Source organism: Mus musculus, chromosome 13 (genome assembly GCF_000001635.26).
Source record: "Mus musculus strain C57BL/6J chromosome 13, GRCm38.p6 C57BL/6J".
Taxonomy (NCBI): Eukaryota; Metazoa; Chordata; class Mammalia; order Rodentia; family Muridae; genus Mus; species Mus musculus.
The window spans coordinates 89,307,898-89,324,215 of record NC_000079.6 but is presented as its reverse complement, the minus strand read 5'-3'; the positions used below and the strand labels follow the sequence as shown (position 1 = coordinate 89,324,215).

The window sequence follows — 16,318 nt, the reverse complement described above, 5'->3', positions numbered from 1 at the left end:
TATGACTTGCTTACTGTGGAAAGTACTTTCTTGGCAGCAATGGTGAACTGCCCAGTATGAATTATAGGTAGCTACTAGAAGAGCATCAAAGAATCTTATTTTCTCCTTCAAAATCAATAGAGAAATTGCCACTTACTCTAGGCATTCCGACTTTGTAAAGACAGATGTGGCAGTGCATTTTGTTTTAGAATAGTTGAGATGTTTTTCCACTGGCAAAATGTTCCAATTCTTCTCTTTCCCTCTTTCAGTAAAACTCCCTTTGCTTCTCAAAAGCAATATTGCCACACACACACACACACACACACACACACACACACACACACACACACACCTATAAATTGCCTAGTTCATTAACTTTTTAAAAACTAACATTGGTAGAAGAGAAAGCCTTATATTTGGGGCACTAATAGTTTTACTTCTTTTTTTTTTAAAGATTTATTTATTTATGTGAATACACTGTAGCTGTCTTCAAACACACCAGAAGAGGGCATCAGATCTTATTATAGATGGTTGTGAGCTACCATGTGGTTGCTGAGAATTGAACTCAGGACCTCTGGAAGAGCAGTCAATGATCTTAACCACTGAGCCATCTCTCCAGCCCCTCTTTACTTGAACTTTGAAAAAAATTATTTACTTAGAGTCATGCATTCAAAACTCAAAACTGAAATTGTAGGTATTACTTTTTAGGTTGTACTGATGGATCCTATTATTTATCATAGTTTTAACAGGTTTCCTACTGGTCAGCCTTTTCTCCTTGGAATGCTAAGAATTTATTTTCTTTTTGCATCTTGAATCAGCTGCTCTCCTCCTAGTTGAAGGTTCTCCTCTAAGTAATCCGCTATTATAATAAAATTTACCCCATAGAGTTGTTTTCATAGCTCACCTGCAAGCATATTGAGACTGTTCCAGTAATTGTTTTTACTTAATAAAATGCATTTAAGTATGCTTGTGTATGTAGAAATAAGGAAAAAAAAATGGAACTCCACTGATGCATTCATATTAAAATTTACTTTGATAGGAACATGTTGGTATACAAAACCATGAAACTTGATCTACCAGAGATCTGCTTGAAGAAAACAACTTTTAATATCTTTAGTTTTACTCTAAATTTTTAATCCTAAGAAAATATTGAAGTGTTAGAGTTACACATCCCCTTTTTACTCGTGGCTTCTACAGAACCAGAAAAGACTGTTCTTAAAGAAGCCACATGTTCAGACTTTCATTAAGCAATAGCTGGAGTTAGAGGCTAATATGTATTATTCATGTCACATTGTAGCTTATTACCAACCAGCTTCCTTCAATATACTCCTGAGCATGATAAATTTGAAAGAACAATAGAAGCAATAGAAATGTTGTATGAATAATAATAGATTTATCAGTCTTATAGTATACTACTCTAAATATATATTTGGAGAAAACAATTGGATTATTAATATTTTGCAAAATCTCTGCAAATAAAAAGGTATGGATAAATTTATACATTTTTATAATCTTGGCAAAACCACTTTTGCAGTCTTATATTTTAAAATAATTATACAATTATAATCTCTTTTTCTTTGTGCATTTAGTTAATCTATATAAATACAAATTAAGCTAATCATATGTTGAAGGTTAAGGGCAGCCACAGACAATTTGTACATTCTTACACAGATGTTTAAAACACAACTTCAAAAGTAGCACAGTTTTTCAAAAGTTTATTTTAAGTTTGAAGACTAGACAGGATCATACTGAGTTTACAACATCCTACATGATTTAAGTATATCTACAAAAAAAAAAACAACAACATTGGAATATTACACAGCTTGAAAGTTTGCAAAAGTTATGTGTATCTTAGTTATTTCTGTCCTTACAGACACACCAGACTACAACATTCAATGTTATATTTCATAATTTGATGTCTAGCAAAGATATAGTCATTAATGCCTGGTCTTCAAGATCCATTCTTATCTTTCTGAAGACATTCACAGAGAGAAAGTCAACCCTAAAGTTGGAATTAGTGTCTGTGACAAATGATTAGAATAAAATACATGAAATTGATATTTTTAAAGCTAATTAATTCATAATCTTCTATACAATGAAATTATCTCATAATAATTATGTAGTATAGTGAAGAGTAGGGAATTCCAGGTTGTGTGTTTGTAAAATTTTACTTGCAAATAAAACTAAATGAAAATTCCATGTTTCGACTTGAAGCCACTGATACAAGCTACTCCCTAATACATGTCATTAATTTTTGTGCAAGCACCCTTGTGGACAAACGCATATCCATTGCGTAAGCTATGCTGTAGGTAGCGCATGAAGCTGAGAGGAAGAGGACAAGCAAGAGAAAGCCTCTCACCAGCCTTGTAAATAGTAGCAGATACCATTACTAACAACTCCTTTGGAGAACAAATTTTAAACATGTACCAGCAGTGCCACATGAAATCAAGAACAGTTTTGAAAAGTATTTCAGCACAGCGTATTATTCATAATTTCTGGAATTTTATATTAAGGATAAAGAATCTGCAAGGAAAAACAGCTACAAATTCAGTAGTATGGTTATCACTGATAGAAACAAGGACCATGGCAAGACAGAAAATGTACCTTTAGGGCATAAGTGATTCTATGTATAACTATTTTAATTAAAAATACTATTTTAAATATTCTATATTAATAATTTAAAACATTTTCTAGGACAATAATATTGAGGGCATATCAGTTTTCTTTTGGGAAAATGTTAAAAATTATTCAGCATTTTATATGCTGAAAATCAACAGATTTTTAACAAATCTGTTGCAGTAAGCAGGTGGGCAAGGAGAAACATTTGGCCTGACAGTTACCATAGAACAATGAATTTGCTGTCATTTAAAACAGTAATGTGATTGACTTTCACTTTCAATTCTTCACTGTGATTGAAGACTGCTTCATATTTACATCATTGAGAGATGCTGTGAACACGTGAACAGACAGGACATAACAGTAGTGGCTTTGCTTATACAGCACACATATTAAAGACAAAAATAAAATAAAATATAGCAGTGTTGTGTAGTTCTTTAGCATTTCATCCACATCCACCCTTTCCTTTCCTGGATCTTCAATTTAAAACTCCAATAATTCTGTGTCAAAGCCTTATAAAATAAATATGTGTTAAGCTTATAAATTAGGTATGTAGGACATTTATGGAGGCAGTGTGAGCTTTAATTTGAGACATATGTCAATGATGCCTCCATTATCAATAACAAACTGTTATGATAATTGCTTAGTTTTTCTAAGACCTTTGAAGCAAAAGAAATAAAAATCAATTTTCATCCTGAAGATGTTTTATGACTTTGTCATTTGTAAATACGTCGCTTCTCACAAATAATTTTACAATGTGCTTTCTTCAGAAACTACCACTGGTTTTAAACAGCATTGGAATTTTCATTTCACAGGAAATGTGGAAATTTGCAAAGAATTGTTGAGTGCACTTAGCCCAGCTGTGCAGCAGTAGGCTCACATACATTTGCTAGTGTATTAAACACACAGATAGTGATTCTGTTATCTCAAAGAAATGAAGATTTAAATTCAAGGGCCATAGTGTTTTTCTGTTCTTTTTCACTAAACTGTAACAAGGGAATCTCAGATAGCCTTTGGAAATGAAATGCATATAGCTTTCTTCAAAAATGAAAATTCAGATTCAATGTATTAATGTTTAATATAGAAGCATTTACTGATATCCAATCATGTTCAACGTATATTAATATATGTTCTGTGTCTATAAATAAAAACAGGACTTTAAGGTAAATAAAGGGAGAAAATGCAATGACAAAGAATATTGGCCTGTTTATGTAGCATATAAATAATATAAAATTAAACATAAAGAACTTAGTATTTTATTGTAAGTGAAAAAAATAAAACTAGAATTGTCATATTAATGGTCCTGCATATCAAATAATTTTCACCAAGTCTCTGTAATACATACTAACAGCATTAGACACAGGGAAACAATCAAGATGATCAAATTCATAACAAAAAACTGTATTGCTAACATTGTAACATTTTATAAGAGTTAATTGAATAGTGACCAAAGTTCTCCCTTAACCCTTCCATCTGATGACTGTGAGATTGTTTTTAAGTTTTGCTGTAAAAAGAAGACTTGCTTTGCCTACTATACTTCAACCAATCTATAGAATTCAGAGAACAAGAAGAGTAACTCACAGACAGTGTGATATTACATAAGAGAGTTGAGCAAAGGAAACCAAATTAAATTATTAAAAAGGCAAGCTTAGAACTCCTAAAAAGACAGTCAGTAGCCTACCATAATTTGAACACTTTGAAAAAAACAAATGCAGTTTCCATCAGCTTCACACAGTTCATTTCGTGGAGATACTTATAGGAAAATAAAGAAAAGCATTGTGGGATGTGCGGCCCCGCACTTCATTCCTCCTCTGCGCAGCCCAGCAGCTCTGACCGCAGAGTGATCCTTCCATACCAGGACCAAGGAAGGATTCTTATGAATCGTGCATAGATGGGAGGGTCGATGACATTTTTCCTGTGAGTGTCATTGTCAAAATTGCCTTGAAAAACCTAAAATGGAAGAACAAAGAACATGATCATATACCTCTTTCCCTCTATAGATATGTTCATTCTCTTACTTGTAGTACACATTGTTAATTTAAAGTTGGTAACTGCTCATTTTATTTATTTATTTTTTTGGTCATTTTATTTTTAAGAGTAATATTTTACGTATTACTTATTGAATAGGATGGTTAAGAATGAATGTATACAAAGGCATGGATGTTTGAGGATCTACACATGCGTGTGTGTATTGTGTGTACATGGCTTCTGAAGTCAACTTCACACTTTATAGATATTTCTGTTTTTTGAGACACTGAGACTTGGAATTCATAGACTAGGCTAGAATAATTGGTTGGAGATTGCCAAGGGAATCCAACTGTCACCATTTTTGAGGCACTGGGATTACAAGCATATATTACAATGACCATGACTGCATTTTCTTGGGGTACTGGAGATTAAACCCATGTCCTTATACTTATAATGGGAACATTTTGCTAACTGAGCCATCTCTCCACGTTATTTTATATAAAAAATATTGTGGTTATTTAGAACAATTACCTTAATTTGAGTTTTCATTATTCAATTTTAAGAACTAAATTATTCAAGAACTGATTTATTATTTAGGAACATATGGGTCTGTCATGGTTGACTTGATTATAAGACCAATGAGACAACTAAGAATAAAATTAAGAAAAGAAGCAAGAAAGAAAAGAAGGAAAGAAGGATGGGGCAGATAAAAGGAGGAAGTGAAGAAAGAAAGGAAGGAGTGAGAAAAGGAGAGGAGAGAGGCACAAAGAAAAAATTCAGAACACAATAGAATACTTAGCCCACATCTTTATCTATCCTGTTATTAGTTAAAGAATGTTTAAATATGGTCTTCTAGATTAAGTAGGTTTAGTTTTCAATGGTAACCAAGGAACCTTGAGAAAGTGTATATATATTTATACACATACTTCTCTAATTCATTAGGCAAAGTGGTGGCGATTGATAGAAACAACAGAGGATGAAGAGATAGATCAGCAGTTAAGTGTTCTAGTGGTCTTCTAGGTGCTCTAGGTTTGAGTCCCAGCATCTATACAGTAGCTAATAACCATCTATAAGTCTGGGTCCTGAGATCTAATGCCCTCTTTTTTCGGCTCTACAGGCACTAGATACATATGGGTTGCATGTAAAATACTCATGCACAAAAAATACTGCTACTGCTGCTGCTGCTGCTACTACTACTACTACTACTACTACTACTACTACTACTACTACTACTACTAAATGTTGATACCCATATAACCTGAGATAACCTGAGTCCCAGAACCCTGGCTAGGGTCAAAGAGAATAAATTTAAGATAGAAACACACACTGAAGCTGGGACCAAGTAGGGTTCTCTGCTAGGTACCACTTCTACTACTTTAACTAACTTAGCATGGTTTTAATGTAGATCACAAGGGGATGACTTAGCTAATCTCTGTATGAGGTTTCTGCAGGTTAGCAACCTCAGGCTCTAGGCATCCCAGACAAGAAAACTGCAGTTGCTAGTCTTTGCATGCATGATCAGTCTTCCATAACCAGGCATCCTCTCATACTCCTAATTCCAATGAGAGATTTTCTGCCTCTCTGGATCCTGGTTCATACAGGTGTTAGTTTAGCCAATTGTGTCATGGGTATTAGGTCTTGGCAGTTCTTCACATGGCAATGCCCATATCAGGATACACATTCACTCAGAACTTCAATCACTCAGGGCTTAGCCTGCTCCCTATGCAATAATAAATTAAAGCAAACAATAAACTAACAAACTGAATATTTGGTTATCTTTTTGGTGGATCTACTAGAAGATCATTTGCCATGCACAGCAAACAGAAGGTGATTTCTCCATCAGGTGTGACCATACATTTTTAGTTTGACAGAAAATATATCTGCAGTGGTTAATTTTGAGTAAATATTTGCTGAATAAAAGAATATAGAGCAATGCTAAATCTAAAATCTACCACATTTGCACATCTAATATGTATTTACCTAATAGATTTTTTTTAAAGTTATAATTTTCAGTATGGATTTGGTATGTAATTTTGGTATGTTACTACAAGGGAGGAACTCTTTGTAGATTGAGATGTGCTATTAAGTAAAATTTTGCTATTAGCAGATTGTCATTTGTTGAGAATTTAGTATATAACAAAAATCTTGCAGTAAGTTGTTATGTCAAACAACAGAAGACATGAGAATATACGTTTGTTTGCTGACATTCCCTAACGTATTAAGTTGGATTCTATTGACAAAAATTTAAATTTAATATCAAGTCTAACATCCAATTTTATCAAAAAATGGGATATAGAACTAAACCAAGGATTCACAACAGAGGAATCTTGAATGGCTGAGAAGCACCTAAAGAAAGGTTCAAAATTCTTAGTGATCAGAGAAATGCAAATCAAAACCACCCTGAGATTCCACCTTACACCAATCAGAATAACTAAGATCAAGACCTCAGGTGACAACACATGTTGGCCAGGATGTAGAGAAAGAGGACCACTCCTCCATTCTTGGTGGGATTACAAACTGGTACAACCACTCTGGAATCAATCTGGAGGTTCTTCAGAAATTTTGAAGACTCAGCAAGACCACTCTTGGGAATATATCCAAAAATGCCCCACAGGGGCACGTATTCCACTATGTTCATAGTGGCCTTATTTGTGATACCCAGAAGTTAGAAACAACCCAGATGTCCTACCACAGAAGAATGGATACCGAAAATGTGGGATCTAGCTCAAGGGGAGGTCGCAAGGCCTGACACCATTACCGAGGCAGTGGAGAGCTCACAAAAATGGACCTAGAATGACAGTATTCTGGAAGATCCAACAAGCAGCTGAAAGAGTCAGATGCAGATATTTGCACCCAACTAATAGACAGAAGTTGCTGACCCTTGTAGTTAAATTAGGGAAAGGCTGAAAGAAGATGAGGAGGAGGAAAACCTTGTAGGAAGACCAGCAGTCTCAATTAATCTGGACTCCTGAGATCTCTCAAACATTAAACCATCAAAAAGGCAGCACACAGCAGCTAATATGAGGTCCCAACACATATACAGGAGAGGACTGAGGGTCTGGGTTCAATCAGTGATGATGCACCTAACCCTCAAGAGACTGGAGGCCCCTGGGAAAGTTTAGAGGTCAGGTGGGGTGGGGTGTGGGGTTTTGAGACACCCTCGTGGAGCTATGGGGTTGAGGAAGATGTATAAGGTGTGGAACAGTCAGAAGGTGGTGGGAGTGGGGGTGATTTTGGAGTGAAACAAAAAGAACGTAATGACTATATTTGAAGTAACTGAGTTTAAATTCATTAACATGCATTGAAAAATCTATAATTGTTTAAAATTATAATGTTTAAAATAGTTCATAATATATTAGAAAATATGTTATATATTACATCTAAATTAAAGTTTTGTAATATATTATAAAATAGTTTAAAATATTTTAAAGTAAAATAAAATGGAAAGGAAATACAGAAAAAGACATTTTCCTTTTTATGTCTCTACTTCTTGGTACAGCCTTCTATAAGGAGTTGTCAAGCTCCCAAATTTTAAATTATTATATTTAGTTCTTTATAAGGTGGAATACATTAGTTGTGAAACTGATTGTAGCTATGAAATTTCTGATGTAACATATAAAAAATCATAGATACTTGGAGATTCATTTAAAAAGTAATTGAAGCTTGAGAATACATGATAATTTATAATATTCATAGCTACAGAAAATTGTACAGATTTATATTTCACATATTTAAACTTAAGTTAGACAGAACTGGAAATAAAGTTTATTTTAGAGGGTTCGCAGTAATGATGGCACAGAGCATAAAACCTGCAAAGCACGAATGTGCTTGTTTTTAGGAAACATCTTGTTCTTATGCAAACACATAGCACATGTCCAGTACCTGGTCTCTATCACAGTAGACCTTGCTAAGAGTGCAATTTCAATGTTTTACCTGGGAAAGCAAAGCAAACACATCATTTCTGGTTGAGTTTTTAAAAAAAATTGTAAGATTTCCAGAAATATGTGTTTCAGAAATCGACATAAATCAGGATCTGTTAAGGTTGGTGGAAAATACTGATTGTCCATAAAGAAGGGAAAGCTTCTTACGTGAGACAGATGCAGTGTGATTTGTAAAATTTTGAAAAAAAAATATGTACATGTTTGAGTTTAGATAGGAGGCTAATTGGCTTATGACAAGTTTGTGATTGTCTTCAAACATGATAATGCTTAGGAGATCTCTCGAGCATTTCCTATTATATCAGGCCTCAAGTAATAGTTACTCAAGGGGCTTTGAACACGCTTCCATAATGGCAAATCAACAACAGCAAGAGCCTGGGGAAGGCAACTCTAAGCACAGCTGAGTTTCAGGATTTTGTTTTTCTATTGTAATCTCTTCCGAGTTGCTAATTAAAATTCAAATCATATTTTAGTAAACATTCAATCCTCAGCACAGACATAATATAATATAAAATGTGACAATAAAATGCTCCTCCCAGCAACAGTTTTATGTTAAGATGAGATTGACATTAGTTTCTACAGACCAACATCTATGAGACCACTGCATGCATCAATCATAAGACGTCATCAAGCACTGTGGAGGAAAGTCAGAGTATTCTTCATGATACCACCAGAAAGGCTGGGTCTACCGCAGCTTATTTTTGTTGCTGTGTTTTAAGACTGGTGATTTTTATATGACCCTGGCTAGTCTTCTGAAAAGCAGTTCAGCCTAGAACCCCCAAGTTCTAGGATTACTGGTGTGCAGTACCACTATGTCTAACATTATACCTTAGCTTTGGTAAGTCCTAAACTGAAGCTCTAAGTATGGAGGAATAGATCATTCATGAGTGTTTGTATGTGTGTCTGTGAATGTGTATGTATGTGTATATGTATATACATATATATGAATACATGTATATATGATATACACATATTATACATATATACATCATTCATATATACATATACATCATATATACATATATAATGTATGTATATACATACATAGATATTAAATGTGTATATCTCAATCTAAACTTAATAAAGCAAAAGTTTTAAACATATTTTCTATTATTCTGTTGTTTGGGGAAATTTTCCATGTCATCCCAATACTGAATAGTTGTAAGTATGTAATATTCCCTTCCCCACGCTCTTCAAGAATTATTCAGTTCACAGTGGCTACCATTTTGTCTCTGGCCTTCTAGTCCTTGTAGACCGCATTGCTTCTTTTAAGAAAGGAGGAGATAAAGACCAACTCTAGAATGGGCGAGTAAAGTGAACACTCTTCCTCATAATACATCCTGTTTTTTGTGTTAGCATAAGTCTTGTTCATTGTGCAAGCACAAACACACCATTAGTTTTATTGTCTATCTGTACACTTAGCTGATGTGCTTAAGAGACAGAGAACAAGATAAATAAAAAGAAACAGCGGGAAGGGGCACCCATGTAATTTTAACATTGTAGCTGACTAAAAAAGACTTGAACAATGACAACATCAATTGTGCCAAAGTACATAATAGAAAACTTACAGGGACCAACACTGAACAAAGTGTTGGAGGTACTGACAAATGCAGAGGGAGGATTAGTCTTTCCCAGATATCAGCCCTCAATTTATTATCAAATACCAACTGATCAGGCCCCAAAACATATATAAGCAATATTAAATAGACTCATACAGTTGTGTTTATGTGTTTATTTATATATCTGTATGCATGTAAAATCATAATAAAGAATAAGAGGTCATGAGTTTATGAGGAAGTGGGAGTACATGGGAGAGAAAAAGTGATGTAGCTATATTTTAATTAAAAATGAAAATAAGCCTACTTTAGAGTTCTATTTATGAAAAAAATCTACTTGGTTAGATGGTAGATTTTCCTGTATGATTGGGAATAGGAGAAGACAGAACTTAAGGAACAAAAGAGAATTCTACATTTATGTTCACCTGTCCTTTCATGAAGTGGACTTATATTACAGAAGTCAGATATGAGCTATCTTTTCTAGCTCTTACTCTCAGGAACCTTGTTTTAATCTAATAATAGCCATTAAGCAAGTAAATCTCAGTTGAAGAACTGCATATCTGCTAGTGTCAATTGCTCTCTGTATTTCTTTTTATCTGTTATTACATAGTGGTATGTGTGAGCCTGTCTATGTGTGTATGTGTCTGTCTCTGTCTTTGTCTGTCTGTCTCTCTGTCCAAGTCTCTGTCTGTCTCTGTCTGTCTGTCTGTCTGTCTGTGTCTCTGTCTGTCTGTCTCTGTCTGTCTCTGTCTGTCTGTCTGTCTTTCTGTCTCTGTCTCTTTCTCTGTCTCTGTCTCTGTCTTTGTCTCTCTCTCTGTCTCTCTCTGTATTTAGGGGCAGGGAAACGTCATATATGTGCATGTGGAGGTCAGAAGACAACTTACAAAGTTAGTTCTCTCCTTCCATTATGTCGTTCCTATTGGTGGAACTGAGTTCCTCAGGGTTTTAGTAAGGTCCCTTAGCGGCTGAGCTATCTCACTGAACCTTACCTGTACCCACCCATTCTATAACTTACATTAGACATGTCCTACTCCTGTCAAGTTATGATTCATTAGGGAAGATATACATTTAGATACTTTGAAAGTCTCTCCTTTTTTAGTTAAACATTTTCGCTTTGTTGAGAGAATTGTCCCTAAATCATTTCCATTCTTCTTTTCCTCACCATTCCTCCTGTGTTTCTTTCTGCAACTCCTCAAATTCATGACTATTCCTTTAATTATTAATTATTGCTACATGTGCAACACTAAGGGACTCAGGAGTGTGTGAGTCTGTGTGTGAAGTTTATAATTTGATTATAAACTTTCCTTAACCTATTGATCCCAGTGTTTTATGATCAAGGAGGGCAAGGCTTTGACCAATGAAAGAAAACATATTTCCTTCACATATTTAGTAGTAAGAGAAACATCTTTAGGAACTGATATTTAGTGTTTCAAACTGAACACTCATGCTTAAAAACCTCTGGTATTTCATCATTTTTGATTATGTCCATCTGAAGTGAAGATCATAGAATGCCCTGTGTTGTGTGACAATTACCTAATTCTGCATAGCATATTATAAACAGATGAACGAATAAGCTTTGCTGTGGATATATTTGGAACAACGCCAATTTATTATTAGAGATTCTTGACTTTTTCATTCTTCTTTATTAAGCTTTCAATTTTCCATTTTAATACTTGTAAAAAAATTAAACTAGACACATAATTTTATTAGTCTCCATTTTATTCAGTCCTTAGCATTGTAAATATTTATAATGAGATTTGTAACAAAATTTTATCTATTTAAAAATAATGGAAACATGGTGTACATTAGAATTTAAATATCTGTGTCATAAGTAACTATGTATATGTGAGTGTGAAATCCAATTTTTGTGGATGACCATTTAGGTCATATGCTTCTTGAAATAATTTAAGAATCATTAAGTTGTTGCTTAGTTAGCATTGCTTGAATACTTTTGTACTTTCAAAAATTTATAATATCAAACTGAATTAAATCACAAGATTTAACTAAATTAAAGTCATATGAAAATTTCACAGTATTAGAATATGTACATGAATTTAAAAGATACTTTTATTTTAATAATGAATTAAAATAAATATTTTATTTAAATAATATTTTACTTAAATAAATAAAATTAAAAATTGAGTATAAAATAAATTAATTGTATAAATCTATACATTCAAAAATTAAGCTTTTAAAGTATAAATGTTTTTGCATTTTTCATATTGTACAGTTTCTATTCAAGTCTGATTCTTTTAGAATAGAGAGACTCTAACTATTTATTACTCAGGAAATTCAATTTTCTAAGTAAAATTTCCAGCATCCTAAAACCATTTCATGATTGAGTGGCTAGTGCCCCATTTTTGAAGGTTTCCTTTGCGATCAATTCCAGTAAGCCAATGAAACACTATAACAAAATTAGTCTAAGTATGAGTGCATTCTTTCAATATAATAAGGAAATAAGAATCTACAGCCAATATAGTGGGAAATATTTCTTTGTAAAATAGGGCATAATGAGAATCTATTCTAAGAGTTTCAAGCCATCACTCTACACAAGAAGGAGCTGAGTATCAAGGAGCATGTACACTATAGGATATTCCAGTAGTGCTATATCAAATACATTACTATATGTTTATATAGGAATATATGGGACACAAAGCTGCTGGAATATCTTCCACTTCTGTCCAGCCATGATAGAGCTACTGACTGGCACCTAACACATCCTGCTAGGCAGTGACCTTTTCTGCTTATCAAGCAAAGCAGATTCAACATGCAAGGGGAATAATTTTACATATCGTTACTTCAGAAAATAGCATGCAAGTCGTCTGTAGGTATGAGATCATGGAAATCAAGTAGAAAATATTCTATTTCTGAATTAGCCACTATTTCTAACATATTTAAATAATAATTTAATTTTTCTCTTTCCCAAAATAACATCTCATTCTTTGTGTAAATATGTGATATATTAAAGTACATTTTTGCCTAGAGTCTATTCATGGGTGCTTTTTAAAGCAAACAGTTTACTAAAACTTATGTTAGTGATGTCACTTTAGTAGAACCTAGGAGGAGAGGGGCTAATGCCTTCCTAGGGGGGTTAGATGCAATCTGTTTCAGGAACACACCAGCTTAGCTTTGCATAACAGAGTATACATTAAAATATTAATCTACCCTAAGAGAATTCTGGCCTTTTACTTTAGCTCCTTTGAGGTCAACTGTAAGCCTTTGTATAGTGGCCTCTCCTGAAATATTTTTGAACTCCTGCAGGATATGTGACACATTAAATAGTCTGTTATCTCTGCTATTTAAGGTAGGGATTTGGGTCAGCTTCACTGCTGAAATGGCTGTCCTAGACTCTGCTGCATATGACACTTCATTTGGTGGATTTCTATCCATATTCTTTCACTATCATAAGTTAACAATGAGCCTGGTACTCTAAAATATGTTCTGTGTATATTTTGATAAATTCTTCATGTCTGAGGTGGTATTTGAGCTCAACTGTGTTTATGTCAAATTCCAGAATAAAGTTGGAGAATCCCAACATTTGCATTGTGTGATATGGAAGGGCTACAATCTTTCAAGAAGGGTTATAAATATCTCTTAATATTGATAGTTGGAATAAGGAATTTTAGTTCCAGAAAGCATTGTGTCTAAGGCTTTCCTACTACCCAGCACAGCCTACAACAGATTTTATAGTACAAAACTAACTTGACATTGCAGTCTTAATAAATTCTGGTATTGCAATGCAGTGGGTTGTTTTTGTTTTTGTTTTGTGTGGTTGTTTTTTGTTTGTTTTTCTCTTAGATAAACATTCTAAACACTCTTCTATCTAGGTCTATTTTATACTCACACTGTTATTTTAACTTGTAGATGATGTTTATTGTCATGGATACAAACCTAATAAATATGACCAGTAGCTAAAATCACTTACTTTTTCCCCTCGTGCTTTGGTTTAAAAACGGCTCACTATTTTTATGCCCCTGTATTACTTTAATATTTTTGCAACAGCTTATAAATTTCTTGAAGACTATTACCTTGGCCCTATCTCTTTATGTTTAATTTGAAGCCACCATTTGCTGAGAGCCATAGAACATGGTGACACATATAAAATATTCTGTACCATAATTTACATTGTATACCAACTTTTATCTGTGTTCCTTTCCATAAGCTCTTTACAAACATAGATCCTGCTTGCTTCAGAGATTTGTTTGCCTCTCAAGCTCTCAATGAAATTATACGAGGCTTTCAAACCGCCTGTCCAGAGATTTAGTTTCAAAGGCCCAATTGTAGAAATGTTTTACTTTAAGAAGAAAGTGAAAAGAAAAACTCTGGGACATAGCTTTTGCAGTTTTTCTCCAGTGCAAAAATTATTTTGCATCCCTAATACACATGTGGAGTTTCTGGGAAATTATTTGTAGTCTGGTTGTTGCTCTCAAGTAGTTTCTTGTGACTCTAAAATTTGCATTTTATTTTACTTATGTAAAAAAACAAGGTTTTATTTTACTTCAGGCAGTTCAATATTTCTTTAAACTGCTGTGGCTTTGTAGCATGCTCCGAGTACATCTAAACCTCAGATTAGATTGCTCGATTTAACAAAAACAAAAAAGATCTAAACTACATATTTGATGTCTACTTAGAACCCCTGAGGCATTATTTTCACTAGTTTGGTATTTCTGTGAGGTCATATTTTCTGTTTAACATGAATCAGTAGATATTCCAATACCAATTGTTGAATAATTTGCTTCTGTATTGTTCCTTTTATGTAATCCACATGGTCAGTCCCTTCATTGTTTGTTAAAGTCCCATACGTTTTCCCTGGTTCTCATATAATTGACATGTCAGAAGCTTGGCTGACAGTTAATTCTTGACTGGGAAACGGAATTCCATGGTAACTGTCAGAATTCCTTCTTTCATAGGGTTTAGGATTGTTTCGAAAGAGAAGCAAATAGCATGTCATTGACAATGCTCTTGAGAATTTGAATTTTTCTGATCTCTCACAGAAAGATTTCATTCCTAAATGTGTAATATTAAGGAATAAGCTGTCTCCAGTCATATTAAACTCACCATTCCTGGTGAAGTTCATATTAGCTCTTTCTTAGTCTATTGTAAATAACAAATTGGTTAGGTTATTTCTAACTTTTGTTTGCCCAAACAAATGAATGGCAGAATACACAAGTGCTACTTCTGTCCTTTAGGGAATGGTGCTCATACATAGATTTAGCTTCAAATAACCAGAGAACATTGGCTTTCCCTTCTTCCTCCTCTAACTGCATCCCAGTAGGATGGCACTACCCAGTTTAGTCTTGAACTCACAATCCTCCTGCCTTTGCCTCATGAGTCTATTGATGATGGGATTATAGGTATATACATCATGGCCAGCTACATGGTGTTTTTAAAAGAGTCTATTGATCCTCATAAGAAATTCATACCTCCATTTTGATTGGTGGTGGTTTTTCTGTCATGATCTCCATCTGTTACAAAGAAATCGTTTCTTGAAGAAGAGTGAGGATTACCTTATGTATGGGCATAAGGACAAATGTTTAGAAGGTAGTTAGGAATTAAGCTGGAATCCATGACATGGTTAACCTCTAACATTCTATAGAATGTATATATTGTATGTATGTGTATGTATATGGTGCCTGTGTCCATGTAACAATGATTAATGAAAGAGGCCATAATTTGAAAAAGAGCAAGAAGGATAGGTTGGTTTGGAGGGAGAAATCAAGTAAGAAGTTTAAAATATCAAAAGTAGAAGAAAAATAAAAACAGAAATTCACAGTCTCCTTTGTTATTAAGTTAGTGAGCCCGGAAGAAAGACTCAGGGAAACATCAGAGCAAAACACTGTTTACTGCTATTTTCCTTCTAAACCTACTGGCATTTAGAATGCTCAGTCAAAAAGTCAGCAGGTAGGACACATTACCATATTTAACTTCTTTTACGATGAAACCTGCCTTAAGTAAAAAGAATATTCTCCGAATTTATCACATAGGATGATAGCCTATAAAGATTTATGAAACATAAAATATTCCATTCTAAACTGTGGCAATATATTTAAACTATCTGCCTTCTGGCACTCAAATTTCACTGTCAAATGAAATATTCCTCCAAAAAAAGGAATAGTATTGGAAAATCATCTGCTTCCCAAAGATATCTCCAAAAGATATTATCAGGAGCAGTCAGAAAAAAAAAGAACATCTTTATTTTTTCAGTTTTCACACCAGAAATGTAGAAATGCCTTTTTTCTTTCCTTTAAAAATACAGAGCAA

General features: G+C 33.9%; 1 protein-coding gene across 2 annotated transcripts in view; it reads right to left on the bottom strand.

Moving 5' to 3' along the window:
- Positions 1–990: 990 nt before the first annotated feature.
- The window catches only part of Edil3 (EGF-like repeats and discoidin I-like domains 3), a 501,754-nt gene continuing 486,426 nt past the window's right edge, over positions 991–16,318 (bottom strand). For both annotated transcript variants that reach the window (NM_001037987.3, NM_010103.4), the window contains one exon: positions 991–4,545. In NM_001037987.3, coding sequence (NP_001033076.1) covers positions 4,396–4,545 — 150 coding nt within the window. In that variant the 3' untranslated portion in view covers positions 991–4,395. The remainder of the gene's footprint in view (positions 4,546–16,318) is intronic.